This window comes from Lissotriton helveticus, chromosome 11, assembly GCF_964261635.1.
Source record: "Lissotriton helveticus chromosome 11, aLisHel1.1, whole genome shotgun sequence".
NCBI lineage: Eukaryota > Metazoa > Chordata > Amphibia > Caudata > Salamandridae > Lissotriton > Lissotriton helveticus.
In genome coordinates, this window is record NC_136072.1 from 209,093,234 (window position 1) to 209,107,987 (window position 14,754).

General features: G+C 46.5%; 1 protein-coding gene across 1 annotated transcript in view; it reads right to left on the reverse strand.

The window, feature by feature from the left end:
- Positions 1 to 14,754, reverse strand: part of CLRN1 (clarin 1) — a 141,473-nt gene that overhangs the window by 16,945 nt on the left and 109,774 nt on the right. Inside the window, exon 2 of the mRNA XM_078666494.1 lies at positions 6,917 to 7,096. Coding sequence (XP_078522620.1) covers positions 6,917 to 7,096 — 180 coding nt within the window. The remainder of the gene's footprint in view (positions 1 to 6,916; positions 7,097 to 14,754) is intronic.

Here is a 14,754-nt window from a genome sequence, read left to right on the forward strand (position 1 = left end):
GCCACTAACTCCCTAGGATAGGAAGAGAAATGGGACTCCTGCAAGCTCCACATGCCCTGAGCTGTTGCTGTTTCCTGCACCGCCCCCCATCCCGTCTGGCTGGTATCTGTACCAATGATTACTAGAGGGGGCTGATTCAGTTGGTATTCCCTCCACCAACTGGACAGAGAGAGCATCCATTGCAGATCTGTTGTTATTTGCTGTGTTACTGAATTCTCATAATTCTGCGATAGAGGGTCCCAATGAGCCATTAGTAGATAATACAAACCAAAGGATATAGGTGGAGTCTGCTCTAAGGGAAAACAGCCAGGGCCGAATTAATTGCCCCTTGACTCCTAAGCCACTACTTTGCTGAAGCTGGACACCTTTTTGAAAGCTGTGATAAATGAAAAACATATTTTACTCCCTCCTTATGGAGAGAAACATCTCTTCTTACATCCATGTAGAGTACAGCAACAATGAACTGCAGTACCTTTGTTGGATAGAGGTGGGATTCTGGAAATGTAGGCGGAATACAAAATCCCGAAGGAGACCACACACTTCTTTGACATCTTAATCTGCTTTAAGGAAAGAAGAGGAGGCAATTAACTACTCACCAACATAAGGACGCAACGGAATACCTCAACTATGTACAATACCCACAAGAACTTTTGAAAAACTCTTGGGGCATGTCAATCCAAAAGTTAAGAACTGTTGGTGCTGATCTCCGACTGAGAATTGTATAAACTACTGAAATGGTGGAAGGAGTGGAACATGATGATATAGTGATCTAGTACTCGCTGGAAGACGCCTGACATTTTGTGGACTGAAAAGAGAATTGAACAATATCCAAGGCACTGCTTCTGAGGAGGAACTGGAACAATTGCAGCCTTGAGGAGGAGCTTTTGAACTATCGCCAAAAGTGCTTGTTTACATTGGGAATTGCCTGACAGAGGAGCTGGTCTGAAGTAGGAAGGCGGGAGGTCAGGAAATTCCAGGCTGTAACCTTCCATTCCCATCCTGACTGCCCACTGATCTAGGATCGAATTTTCCATTTGCCATGAAAGTAAAGAACCCCCCTAACCAATATCTTCCATTGAAAGACAGGCGCTGTGTGTTGGAAGCAGATTGTCCCCAAAGTTTTTCTGAATTCAGAATCTTCCAGCCCTGACCGCTCCCTTGAAAGCACACTCTGTGATGACCCATTCACACCTCTAGTCAGAATGGCTCTTCTGTATTTAATATCTTTACCTCTGGAAAAAATCTTAACCAGGGTCACCACCTTCCTGTTTCCACTGTTTTCTTTATCATATCCTCCAAGTGAAGGGCAACTTCCACAAGAAATGCTTTTTCCATGCGGTAGCCTTCCATGACCTCATCTGGAGGTGAGGGCGGGCAGAAGTTGCCACTTCTGAAGCCACTGCATAAGCACACAAGACATTGAACAATAAGTCAGAGAAAAACAATTATTGTTGTTCCTTGATGCTAAGGAGGGATGAACAGTCTTGGCCCTCCGTCATACAATCTGCCAAGGCCTAAAAACCTTTTAATGGTAACTGTACCATATTTGCTGTGTACATGTTTGCTCTAATAGAACAATTAGAAGCAGCATTTGATCGCTTCACTGCACAATCCACATTTTTGTCAACAGAATCCTGAAGTGAGGCATCCTTTGGAATCTCATTGCTCTGTGATGTAAGACGTGCCATTAGGTTGTCTACCTTGACAACCACTGGAAATTCCTCAGAGAACTTGTCTACTGGTTAATGCTTTTCAAAACTGTCAAAAATACAGTCTTATCAACTTCCTTTCACTCATGCTCCAGCATTCATCTGGTAGACCCATGCAAATGCATTGACTCTGGCTCCATTCTCTAACATTGCAACAAAAAGTCATCTTCTTCGGGAGTAGAATCCAGAGAGGTAGAGCTTTCACAGAATCATGCGTCGTGACTAAAAACAGCAGATACTTCCTGTAGTGGCTGGTTTCTAAGCAACCAAACTCTTGTGACAGCTCCCGTGAGAAGGTGGCCCTCAACACACAATCTTGGATTGGGCACCTGTTTCCTGAGAGACAAATTTGCTCAAAATAGTGCTTGGTGCTAAAGGCTTACCATATGACTACTAGCCAGGAAAAGAAACTGGAATCACAAGAAAAAGGGTTTAAATAACCCAACTGCTCTCCACCAGGAGTGCTAAAGCACGTCCTGTATGAGCGGAAATATGACTCCCAACCTCCTCACCTGCTACAGCAAATAGTAAGGATGTACAACTGACAAGCAGATTATTATAGTGAATCCCACAACAGTAAAAAACAAAACATAATTACATTAACAAATATATTCCACACTTACTCACGTTAACCGGTGTATCAGGGTGAGGAAAGAGAAGAACAGGTCATGACGTAGTGGTTCCTCCCTTTTTTAAGGGTGGCTAGGTAATAGCAGTCATGTTGGAGGAACTAATTTATGTCAGGTAGGGAACAGGTTCTGCAGGATGGTGATTACATATCACTAGTGGGAACTGGATCAGGGCAGGTGGATGAGGAGGAATTGGGCACTTAGGCCTCACCATTATTTTATATTTGACTAACATGTTGGGTTCCTCCCAATAGCGGTGGCTCCTCTGTTAGGGCGTAAGAGCCTTTCCCCACTGCTCTCTGACAGCAGTGAAAACATGAAAAAGAAAATTATATCACAGTTTATTATTATTTTATTTGTTCTTGCTGAGTTGAGTCAAGGGCAGGGCTTGGCTGGGCAATCCTTATGGACAGCAGTAGGGGGAGGGGTTGTGGGCACTGCTGCAAGGGTGCATGTCAGTTTGGCTGGCCGTCTTAGGATGACCAAACGACATGCACACTTAGATCTTGCCATCTGAGCTGTGCTGAACAGCCGGGAGGAGACCAAGCACAAGCTCTCAGGCCCTAACTGAGTGTCAAACCAGCCAGCTCAGGCCAATCACAGAGCAACTCTCATACTGGTAAATAGTATCACCAGCATGAGAGCAGGGTCTGGATTGGTGTAGGGGACTGACAGCCTTGCATTGACTACTGGGAGTCGAAAGGAGAGATGCAAAAGAGCACCAAGGTAGCAGCCGGCAGGTAAGTGCTTATATATTGTATTTCTTTGTATTTTTCTCCCCCTGCATTGCCCCCAACTTCCCCTTGTGCTGCCCTGCCACTTTTGCTTCACAGCAGCTGCTGTTGCCGCCCATGAGGAAGGTATGACAAATACTGAGACAACAAACTGTTTCTAAAGCACATTGACATTCATACTGATCATGTCAATTTACCAAGATGCCTGGATTCATTTCCGTGAAAGATCATTATAGATACTCAGGTCCTGATTACGATTGCGGTTGACGAGCATCTGACTGCCATCGCCGCGGGAATGGAACGGCCCGACATTTAGTCGGCAGTTCCACCTGCCCAATTATGATGTGACTGCTGTGTATGCAGTCGGAAAATGCTTTTTCCATTGCAGCTTGTGCTGCAGCCTGGAAAAGATTCATAAAGGGGTGGTGATGGACAGAGTGTCTGAAATAAGCAGAACACTCCTACCCAGTCAAAAGATCAGGGCTTGATCCATCACCGTTTTTTAGCTCACTGCACCATCCCAGCTCAGAACCTGGCCACATGCAAATTAGTCTGACCCTGGCCCAGTGCATCATGGGAACAGGGCAGACCAAACTACCAAGCCAATTCTTTACTGGAAAGGAAACAAGCTTCCGGGGACCGGTTTCTGGCATTACAGCCGTCTTCGGCCCGGCTTGCTTGAATCCTGATGGTGCAGTGAGCAAGGGACTGACATCTGAGCATACCCTTCCACACTTGTGGTGGCCAAAACGATTCATAAAGGGGGTGGTGATGGACAGAGTGTCTGAATTAATCAGAACACTCCTACCCAGTCAAAAGATCAGGGCTTGATCCATCGCCGTTTTTTAGCTCACTGCACCATCCCAGCTCAGAACCTGGCCACATGCAAATTAGTCTGACCCTGGCCCAGTTGATCATGGGAACAGGGCAGACCAAACTACCAAGCCAATTCTTTACTGGAAAGGAAACAAGCTTCCGGGGACCGGTTTCTGGCATTACAGCCGTCTTCGGCCCGGCTTGCTTGAATCCTGATGGTGCAGTGAGCAAGGGACTCACATCTGAGCATACCCTTCCACACTTGTGGTGGCCAAAACGATTCATAAAGGGGGTGGTGATGGACAGAGTGTCTGAATTAAGCAGAACACTCCTACCCAGTCAAAAGATCAGGGCTTGATCCATCACCGTTTTTTAGCTCACTGCACCATCCCAGCTCAGAACCTGGCCACATGCAAATTAGTCTGACCCTGGCCCAGTGCATCATGGGAACAGGGCAGACCAAACTACCAAGCCAATTCTTTACTGGAAAGGAAACAAGCTTCCGGGGACCGGTTTCTGGCATTACAGCCGTCTTCGGCCCGGCTTGCTTGAATTCTGATGGTGCAGTGAGCAAGGGACTCACATCTGAGCATACCCTTCCACACTTGTGGTGGCCAAAACGATTCATAAAGGGGGTGGTGATGGACAGAGTGTCTGAATTAAGCAGAACACTCCTACCCAGTCAATAGATCAGGGCTTGATCCATCACCGTTTTTTAGCTCACTGCACCATCCCAGCTCAGAACCTGGCCACATGCAAATTAGTCTGACCCTGGCCCAGTGCATCATGGGAACAGGGCAGACCAAACTACCAAGCCAATTCTTTACTGGAAAGGAAACAAGCTTCCGGGGACCGGTTTCTGGCATTACAGCCGTCTTGAAGGAGTGTTGTGCTGCTGAAAGGACTGCCACTCTGTTGAACCTATGTTTTGCTGAACTCCTGCCTTGCTGATATGCTGCCTGCTGCCCTCTTGCCTGGGTGAAGAGACTGGACATGCATCACTTGAACCCAGAGTGACTCCAAGGGCTAGCTGGTTGGACTCCTTATCTGAAGTCTCAGGGAGACAAAAGACTTCCAACCACAATGGTTCTATGATTGAACTCTGCAATCTGTGATTCTGCCCTGCCAAGTGGTGCCACCCCAGTCCTGGAGCCTTAGAAGCCTAAGGTGGTTCTCCAGTGGAACCAATGCATCCCCTGCTGAACAACACATCCCTGAGAATAGCTGACGCATTGCCTCTGCTGAGCAACGCATCCCCAAGTAGAAGCGGTGCATCTTCTTGATTTAGTGGTGCATCTTCAAGCAGAACTAACGCATCAACAGGATTCTCAACATCGACGCATCAGGACACTTCACCAAAGCCTTGTGGCATCTCAGAACCAATGCTTTGCCTCTGTTGCGCAACACATCTTTGACCGAGATACAAACACCACTACAGAATGAGGATTTAAGGTACTTTGGTTCATCTGACCTACCTGGCCTGTGCTCCACCGCTGTCGGCCTGAACTTTTGACTTTGTCCCTTTACAGCTCGACCAGCTATCCCTCAATAATGCTTTTTGGCAATATCATTCACTTTAAACTTTAAAACTCAATATCTCAAGTTCTACACATTGCCTCCAAGTTAAGAATGACAGCTTTGTGCCAAGCTCCCAAAGAGTGAGCACAAGTTAATTTAGGATGTACTTGTGCCTTACCCTGACGATGACTGTGGTTACTGCTTGACCAGGGCTTATATTCCTGCCAACCAGGGATCTAATTTCTTTCAAAAGTTTTTGAAGAACATAATTCATACCTATCGTTACCTGCATTGCTGAATATTATACTAGTATACAAACCAGCGCAATCCTGGCAGCCAGTAACCTTGAACTTGAAGTATGGAAGCTGACTTGAAAGGTGCTGCAGAGACCACAACAAGCCATTTCTCCCACCCTTTCAATTTCCTCAGGTCTCCAATGGATAAGTGGCCCATTGAATAGGTCTACTGAACCCATTATAGCTTGCCAGATGTCATGCTTTAAGGGGGCCATATTACCTAGACGGGGTTAATACTAATACCTGAGCTACTAAGACAAGGCCGAGATGCAGCCAGCTATGTAGACGAAATATTAATCATTCCCTAGTTGTAGACCAATGAGTGAATTAGTACACAAATCGGGGGGGGGGGGTTGCAAGCTAGCATGCCAATGGGTCAGAGGTGGGACAGATACCACCTGTGAAGTTGTAACCAGAAAAATAAGGAAGACATTTGGTGGCAAATTAAATAGGTCTGGCCTAGGCAAACTGGTACAGTAGATGCATTTTTATTATTTCTTACTGCAAGTGTATGACACAAAAGAAAAAAAGAAAGAATATATACCACTACTTAAACATGGTGGCAGATGCTTCAAATACAATTTTAAAGTTAAAAACATAGCCCGCAAATATAATTTCAATAGAACAATATGTGTCATGCCTAGAGCGAGGTGTAGTTGGAATACTAATACAATCTCTTTATTGCTTTAACACATATTACAGGACAATATGATTCTTGTTGGTGTAAAGGAAAAGTCCTCTTTATAGTACTGAATTACTTAAAGTATTTGAATTACTGTACCCTATAGACATAGTTTAAACACAGAAGCGTGTATTAAAAGTAAAAAGTATTAAAACGTTAGAGAATGGTAAGAAAAAGCATTGTCAATGGAAAGAATTGCCCACCAGCACAGGCACTTCATTTTATTGCATACTGCAATCTAAAACCCATTTGACATATACAATTAGTTAACAGAAAACCAGTCTAAACAAATGGAACTATTCTTATCTCTTCTCAAATTTCTGATCTAACTGCAACACGTCATCAATGATTAATTCCTCTAACTTTCTTGGGTTGTTTTTAAGGGCTATAAATCAAACAAGTGGACTAGTGGATGGATAGGAAAAAAGTTCTAAAAATGGCTATGTAAGTATTGTTATTCTAGTCTATTGGATGAAAAACAAGATAATATACACAGCTGGCAATATACAACTGAAAAGAGGATTATACTCACACGATAAGAAGCTCCAGAAGTACAGCCCAAGTGGACCATGAATAGTTTCGTACGGATGGCCAAATGCATTAAACATGAAAAATCCTGTTCCTACTAATGCAAACACGATGAGTGTTGCAGAGAATAGAATGATACTGATGTGGAGACTTGCTGGGATGGTGCTAAGTAAATCTGGAAAAACTTCAGAAACAAAAAAACAATTAGGATAAAAGAAGCAGTAATCGTGTTGAAACATGAGTATTATGTTGTAATGCTACTAAGAAGATTACACAGCAACATTAGGAATCTCTGACATCAGGGTATGTGCTATGTCTATGTGTCAGTTCTAGACAGCTTTTAGATCTCTGTAGGCAAATACTTTTGTGCACCATACCAAAACATTACAGTGGGCTTATAGATCCGCCCATTGCTTACCATTTGTTGGCATTATTGTCACTATCATTGATTTCTTCTTATTCAATGTCTTGCCTTGCTCTTGTGTTTGTTTCTGTCCTGGAGCATGGCCTCGTTGGATTGGCTGACTTGTTTCCTTCCATTGCTCACATTTAAGAAATACTTTTTTCTTTCTCGGTCAGCACTCCATTTTCTTTCAGAACTCCATGAGAGTGCATGTGTCTTCCATCTCTCTCACTCATATGCTGCGATCCTTCCCTAAACACTCACCCCTGCATACTCCGTGTGGCTCCCTCCCCCCCATAAGCGTGTCCACTGCTTTCCCCTCCCCAACCTTGGTTTTTATAAAATATTGGGCCTTCCCTGGCCCAGCCTCAAGTGCCTCTTATGCTCTGTTTTCCAATACCTACTCCAAGGTGCCTCCCCCTCTCCCACTCATCTGTTGCTCTGTGAGCCCCTCACGGTCTGTATTACTTTGTGAGTAATTTTTTTCTCCTTTGAATGGCATTGCAGATGCCATTTCAAACAACTATTTTGTTTTTTATTTACTGTACTAATTGGCGTCTGCCATCTTGGATCGGCAAATAAACAATGAACTCACAATATTCCATAGAGGTGGAAATGGTTGATAATGTATGCATGCACATAGTGCTGGTGGCCGTGTCATCATGCCTTTTCCATTTTTGTTGCCGAGTCACCACAGCATTGACAAAAAGGATTGGTCTGTAGGCCTCCAAGGCAAGACCTACTGGCTTCGCCAGTGCTTGTTCTGAAAAGGGGTTCTCCCCATCACCCACTTGATTTCCTTCTTTACCTGAATTAGCTGCTTCCTTTGTTGCATGGTGGAGATCAAGATTACTGTATTGCTTTGGGAAGAATATAGGAAAATCATTTTTACTTTTCAATTTGTCTGTAATACCCAACGCTTCAAGTGCTTTGGCTAATGTGTGTGGTCTGCAGCAGTAAACTACTGTATCCATATTTTAGTCCTTATTTTCTTAGCCACATAATGATCCCCTTATTCAAATATTTAAGTTTTGCATCTTTGCCTTTTAAATATGCTTCAGCACATTGGGCTTTTGGGGGACAGCCAACCGGAGGGAGGTCTGTCCCTGGGAGTCTTTGGGGAAGTGGTACAGTCCAAGGGACTGTATGGTGGGTTTGGGCTTCTTTTGGGCCCTTACATAGCCCAACATACATAGGGGCTACATTTTGGTTTGCAGCCACCATTTTAGCATGGTAGCATGGTGACTGCCAGCCTGTAGCACTTTTTGTCGTTTGGCCTTAGCGGGTTTGTGAGGGTAGAAGGCAGGTCGTTTAACTTGGACTCCTACCTTATAGTATTGGCAGGCAACAAGCAGGTGGCCAAGGCAGTGTGACTCTTGGTTGAAACCGGTCATCTTGACCTCTTGTGCGGGAAGGGTCACCAGTATTGTCTACGCAGCAGAGGAGGAAACCGGCTGGGGGTGATGCCGCGGTGGAGTTGGCCTGCGCGTCCGATCACAGGCCGCCGTCCAATTCTGAAACACAGGTGAGTGGGAGGACCGCTCTTCGTACGCGAGAGCTGTCCTCCCACTAACCTGTGGAAGTAAAACGGCCGGCTGCGGTAGCAGGCCGAGGGCTGATGTAGGCCAGGTTCGGCCCGGTCACCAGTGCCGCAGAGGCGGGAAATTAGATGTCAGTGAGGCCTAACGCGGGGAAGGGGAGGCCTTGCAGTACACAGATTATCTTGAGGCAGTGTGAGGCCCCTTCAACCATGAGTGAGGCATAGGGGACGTGACGAGGGGGCGGGACTGAACAAGTGGAATAGCGCAAGGCCTCACAAGAAGAAAGAGAGGCCTCACCGTTTGGCAAATCAAGTGCGCCGCTGCCGATGTGCGTGTAGCCTTGTGCAGAGGTAGAGGGAGGGTGGGGGATGCAGGGGTTGTAATGGAGCAGGAAGCGGGGAAGGGGGGCTGGAGGAGTAGATAGGTCGGTTAAGGGCCATGAGGCAGCAGGAGGAGCCTTGGCATGAGGTAGACTTTAGTGAAGTGTACAGCCAGTGGATAGCTGTGGGTAATGGAGAGCCAGGAGGGTTCAGCAGGCCTAGAGCTCAGGTTTTGGGGAAAGGCAGGATATTGAATGGAGAAGTGACTCAGTTACACAGAGCTGCGGTGGGAGCCAAGGGTATGATGTGCAGGGGGATTACTGGGGGCAACTGGGGAGGTCTGGGTAGAGCAATGAGAGAGGTGTCCTAGGTAGTGGGCCTTACTAAGCTGGCAGGGGACTGGACAGCCTGGAGTGGAGCGAAGGGGAGGAGCAGGAGGGGGGAGTTTTGAGGGCAGGAAGGGATTAGAGACACTGGTCAGTTTGTGGGTGGTAAAGTCCTGGGGCAGGGTCTATGGCCATGCAGGGCACAAGGGAGTAGAAGACTCAGCGAAGCCCAGTGCGGCTATCTGGCATGCAGCAGTGGACCCCAAGATCACTGCCACACTTGAGTACGGCACGACCCCAGCGTTGCTGCGGTTGAAAGGATTCAGAGCATACTCCACCAGCTTGGATCACAGGAATATGCGTCCTGCAGCGGTAAGAAGGTTGGGGGCAAAGTACAGCCACCCGGATAGTGATAACAAAGACATTGTCACATTGCATCACATCCCCTCGAGGGGTCGGTGGGATAGCAGCGATCATGGCCAGCCCGGGTTAGATTGCATGCAGGTAATTCTGAATTATGATGTAAATGTAAATTATATGTAAATTGATACTTGTATAGCGCACTACTCACCCGCAAGGTTCTCAAGGCGCTTGTACAAATACCGCTGTGGAACTCATCCTGGCTTTCCCTGTGAGGTGTCCACTCCTGGGCACCCCCAAGGTGGAGGCCAGGCATCCTTAGCGCTGTGGGGGCCATTGTGGAGATTAAGCAAGCTATTGCCCAGAGTTGCAGAGTGGGACTCCATGATTGGAATAGGCACCGAGGCGAGAATTATCAGGTCCGTGGAATTTTGAGCCCAAGACCCGCTGAGGCGGGGAATTGAACCCTGGTCCCGGGCTAGACCTCTGCATCAGGGTCTGCCGCTCTAATCATTGAGTACAACAACAACAATAACCTAGATTCCAAAGTCACTTCATCTCCATTCATTTAAAGGAGAAAGAACCATACTATTTTCTGCTGGTGGTTGGGTTATTTATTTTACCCAAATTCTTTCAATTTTATTCATATATAATAAAAGGGGCAACTGTTCTTCACAGATTTGCACACAAAATTTTACCAACAAACATTTACAATAACATACTATTTCCTACATATAACGGTAGTCAGTGAGACAAAATAAATTCACATAATCAATTAAACGAATCAGTTCAAAAATCATTACACAGAATATTCACAATCACTGTCAATAATCCAATGTGGAACGCAAGAAATGTTTTTAGCAAGACAAATCAATTGCACTGCCAATCTGCGTTTGTTTACACAATATTCTAATATCTTGTTTGTATTTAATTAATTCTCCATGATATTCTTGTTATCAGTAATCCTATTCTTAGTTTAACTCAGCGGAACTCTCGCTGTGCCGACGCGTTTCGAGACACACAGTTGCCTTCGTGTGCTCTCGTCAGGGCATCTTACTTATCCACATTCCTATCTATAAATACAAAAACATATAAAGCACCTGTCACTTATCTGCAGTATTTATATAATTTTTAACCAGCTCCCATCAATGGCTATGTGGTCCTATCTACCTGCCACTGTGGTAAAACGTTATTTTAATCGGGCTTTCTGGACCGCTGTGTCTGGTTTATATGCACAATGGGTCTGTTTTTTTAAAAATGATGCCAGGCTTAGAATCAAATTAATTCGTTGTGACCTAATACAGAGCAACAAGGGGTGAGAGGTAGAGGGAGGGAAGGAGAGACAGGGCACAAGTGTGTTTTAGTCGTGGACCCTAATCATTGAGCCACACTTGATGAGAACAGCCTAGAAGAAGGGGGACTGCGGGAGGAAACTGAATCTCAATGGTGGGAGGAGGGGGCAGTGGAGGTTGTCTAATGTTTGTGCACCTAGTGTGTTGCAGGATACAGGAGCCCAGCAGCAAGGGACTGGTCGAGACAGACACAGTCAACAGATGGCACCAAAATGAGGGGGCCCCTGAGTGGGCACTGACTTTGGCACTAAGTAAGAAGAAAAACCAGGAGGTGCATGCAAACACAGAGGGTCACAAGTGGCAGTTCAGTGGGGAGGCCTGCATGCAGACGGTCTCAGTGTGGGTGGAATCCATTGAGCCCCATGCTAGCGAGGAGGCCCACTTAGGGAAAGGACCCTATGCGCTGGACACTGGCGTTGGGACAGAAGACCACCCGGTGAGCACGGACAAGGAAGATCCAACAGAAAAGAAAACAGATGAACAAAGTGGGGAGGCAGGGTTAGGACAAGAGGTAAGGCAACAGGGTGACCAGCAGGACATAGGAGACAATAGGAGACAAAAAGACAGTAAGGAAGTGAAATTCAAGAAGTTACCATACACTGGGACATCAAAGACATTGGGCCACACCTCATACATTCAACACTAGGGAAGATCTGGGGAGAGGAGCATGTTGAGATGTTAAAACTACTGCATAGGGAGCTCATGGCCAAAGAGGGCTCCAGGGAGGAGGAGTTAGAACTGTCTTAGCGCCCAAAGGTTACGGTGACAATTGAAAACTGGACTGCGGCTTTCCTCAAATACGCTAGTGTCTACTGTGAAAAGTTCCCAGAGAGGGCTATAGCAATGTTCAAATACATAAATGTTATTAGGAAGGCATGCCTTAACTTTGGGGAATATGCTTTGGCCCTATACAATGAGGTATTCCAAGTTTGGTTAGCAGTGGACCCAGAGACACAATGGGTAGAGCTAGATACGGACATATGGCAGCATACAATGGCCTGGCAAAATTTGGCAGAACCATATTCACAGTTAGAAGTTTGCCAATAGTGTATAAGCCCTTTCAGGGGCACCTCAACGGGGCGGGGTGGGAGGTGACACCAAGAGCCATGGAGCACAGATTGGGGCAGGCTGGGATTATAACAAAGGCATGTGTACAAGGGACCTCTGCAAATTCCGGCACGAATGCTCGAAGTGCTCGGGCAGACTCCCACTGGTCGCCAGCTTAGATGCATGAAGCACTAGTACCACCACGGGATATGGGCAGCAACAAGCTAATAGTGGTAGCCAGCAAGGCACAGCGCAGGAGAACCATGACAAGCGGGCAAGTGGCTTCAAGTCAGGTATGGAGGCACAAGGATCAGGTGGGAATTGCTTATATGCCCATTAATCTGGATAAACTTGCATTTTAGCTTTCGTTTCATTACTTGACTGATGACACTGCATGGTTTCAAGGAGGGTTTCAGGCTGGGGTATGATGACCTGAGAGAATGCCATTGAGCTCCCAACCTTAAATCGGAACATTTGCAGGTGGTCAGGAAAAACTACATAAAGAAATACACGAGGGGAGGAAGGCCGGTCCGTTTGATGCATGGCCCATGGACCAGCAGATTGCATCCCACATTGGAGTAGTGCCAAGAGTGGAAAGAACCAGGGCAGTACCGATTGAGGGCCAGTCAGTGAACAACTTTATCCCAATGGAGCAGGTAACAGTGACAAACTTGTCGGTTGACGTGGCCTTAGCATTGGTGGAATGGGTCGGACAGGGGGCGCTGTAGCTAAAAGCGACATCAAGCCAGCCTACTGTTTGCTCCCAGTATACCCTGCCAGTTTTCAGTTGTTAGACATTCAGTTTGAGGGACAACGGTTAGTGGACAAGACACTCCCGATGAGTTTCTCCATTTCATGTGCTCTGTTTGAGTATTTTAGCACATTTCTGCAGTGGCTATTCCCATGGCAAGTGGGGGTTCACCACATAACACACTACCTGGATGATTTCTTCTTTGTGAGGTCAGTAAAATCTAGAGACCCCTAGCGATCGCTGGACAATTTTCAGATATTGATGTCAGACTTTTGGGGATCCTTTGGCCCCAGAGAAGACAGTGGGGTCTACGACAGTGTTGACTTTTGTGAGTATCAAGATTGATTCGGTGGAAGGGGAGGCTCGGCTGCCGGAGGATAAGAAGCACAAGTTGCTGGCCCTATCGAATATAATGTTGAGTAAAAAGAAAGGGACGGTGAAAGAAATACACATGCTGTTGGGACACTTGAACTTCGTCTGCAGGGTGTTGAGACCGAGGAGAACATTATGTAGGCAGCAAGGTTTGTCTCTGTCTGGGTTACCACTACCTCACCACCATGTCAGGTTGTTAGCCGGTGTCAAGGAGGACCTGCGCATGGGTGGGGATTTCATGCAGTTTTTTAACAGTATTCTCCTGAGATCTTTGGTGGACATGGACTGTGATGCACATATTTTCTCTGACGCAGTGGGAGCTTTCTGTTTCGGCCTTCATTGGCAAGGCCATTGGTGCGCCGAGGAATGGCCTGCAACCTGGTGGGAGGGTAGATGTAGTATTGCCTTTTTGGAGTTCTTTCCTCTAGTAATACTATGGGGGCACAGCTATCCTACAAGAGAGTGCTCTTTCGTGCGGACAACATGTCAGTAGTGCAAGTGGTCAACAGACAGTGAGCAAGGGATTTGCAGTTGTAGCAGCTGTTGCGAGTCTTCGTATTGCATTGTCTGAAATTTGGAATTGCGTTCAGAGCCGAACACATTCCCAGTGTGGACAATGATATTGCTGATGGCTTGTCTCATTTGCAGTGGGAAAAGTACCATGAGCTGGCCATGGAGGCGGGTCGGGAGAAGACTCGCATGCTGCAGGAGCTATGGGCTGTAGGAGAGCAAGGATGCTACACTTGTTGGCAAGATCTTTAGTTCTTTCTACTAGGAAGGCATACCTCAAGGCGTGGAGGGAGTTTCTGGAGGGAGGGGCTAGGAAGCGGTCTCATGAGTGGGAAGGGTAGAAGAATGGATAGAAGAGGTAGTGCAATAGAGAAGGGTCAGTCCAGAGTAATGATTTCAGGAAAATTAGCGAGAATAACCTTAATGAGCAACCTTTGGTGGGGCTATGCCCCTTCGGCATGGGAGCTGACGAAAAGAATCCTGGAGGGTTGGGCAAGGGAGGCAGGCCCTGTGGGAATACAAGAAATGTTGGACATCCTGACAAAGGTGATTCAGTCACTCACAATGGTGTGCAATAGTGTCCGGGAGACAAAGTTATTCTCAGCCAGCATGGCTTGATTGTTCTTTGGGGCATTCCGGGTTTTAGAGCTCTTTGGGGGTAGGGGTAATAGGGGCCTATGCTGGGACAAAGTGTATTTCTTAGAATGTGGGGTATGGGTGTGGCCATACAAGTCTAAGACAGACTTGTGGGAGATGGGAAAAGCAGTTCTCTAGTTATATTACCTGATAGTGGCCATTTGCCCAGTAAGCTTAGCAGAGACTGTGCGGGTGGGGCAGTTGAAGGGGGGAAAGTTTTCCAA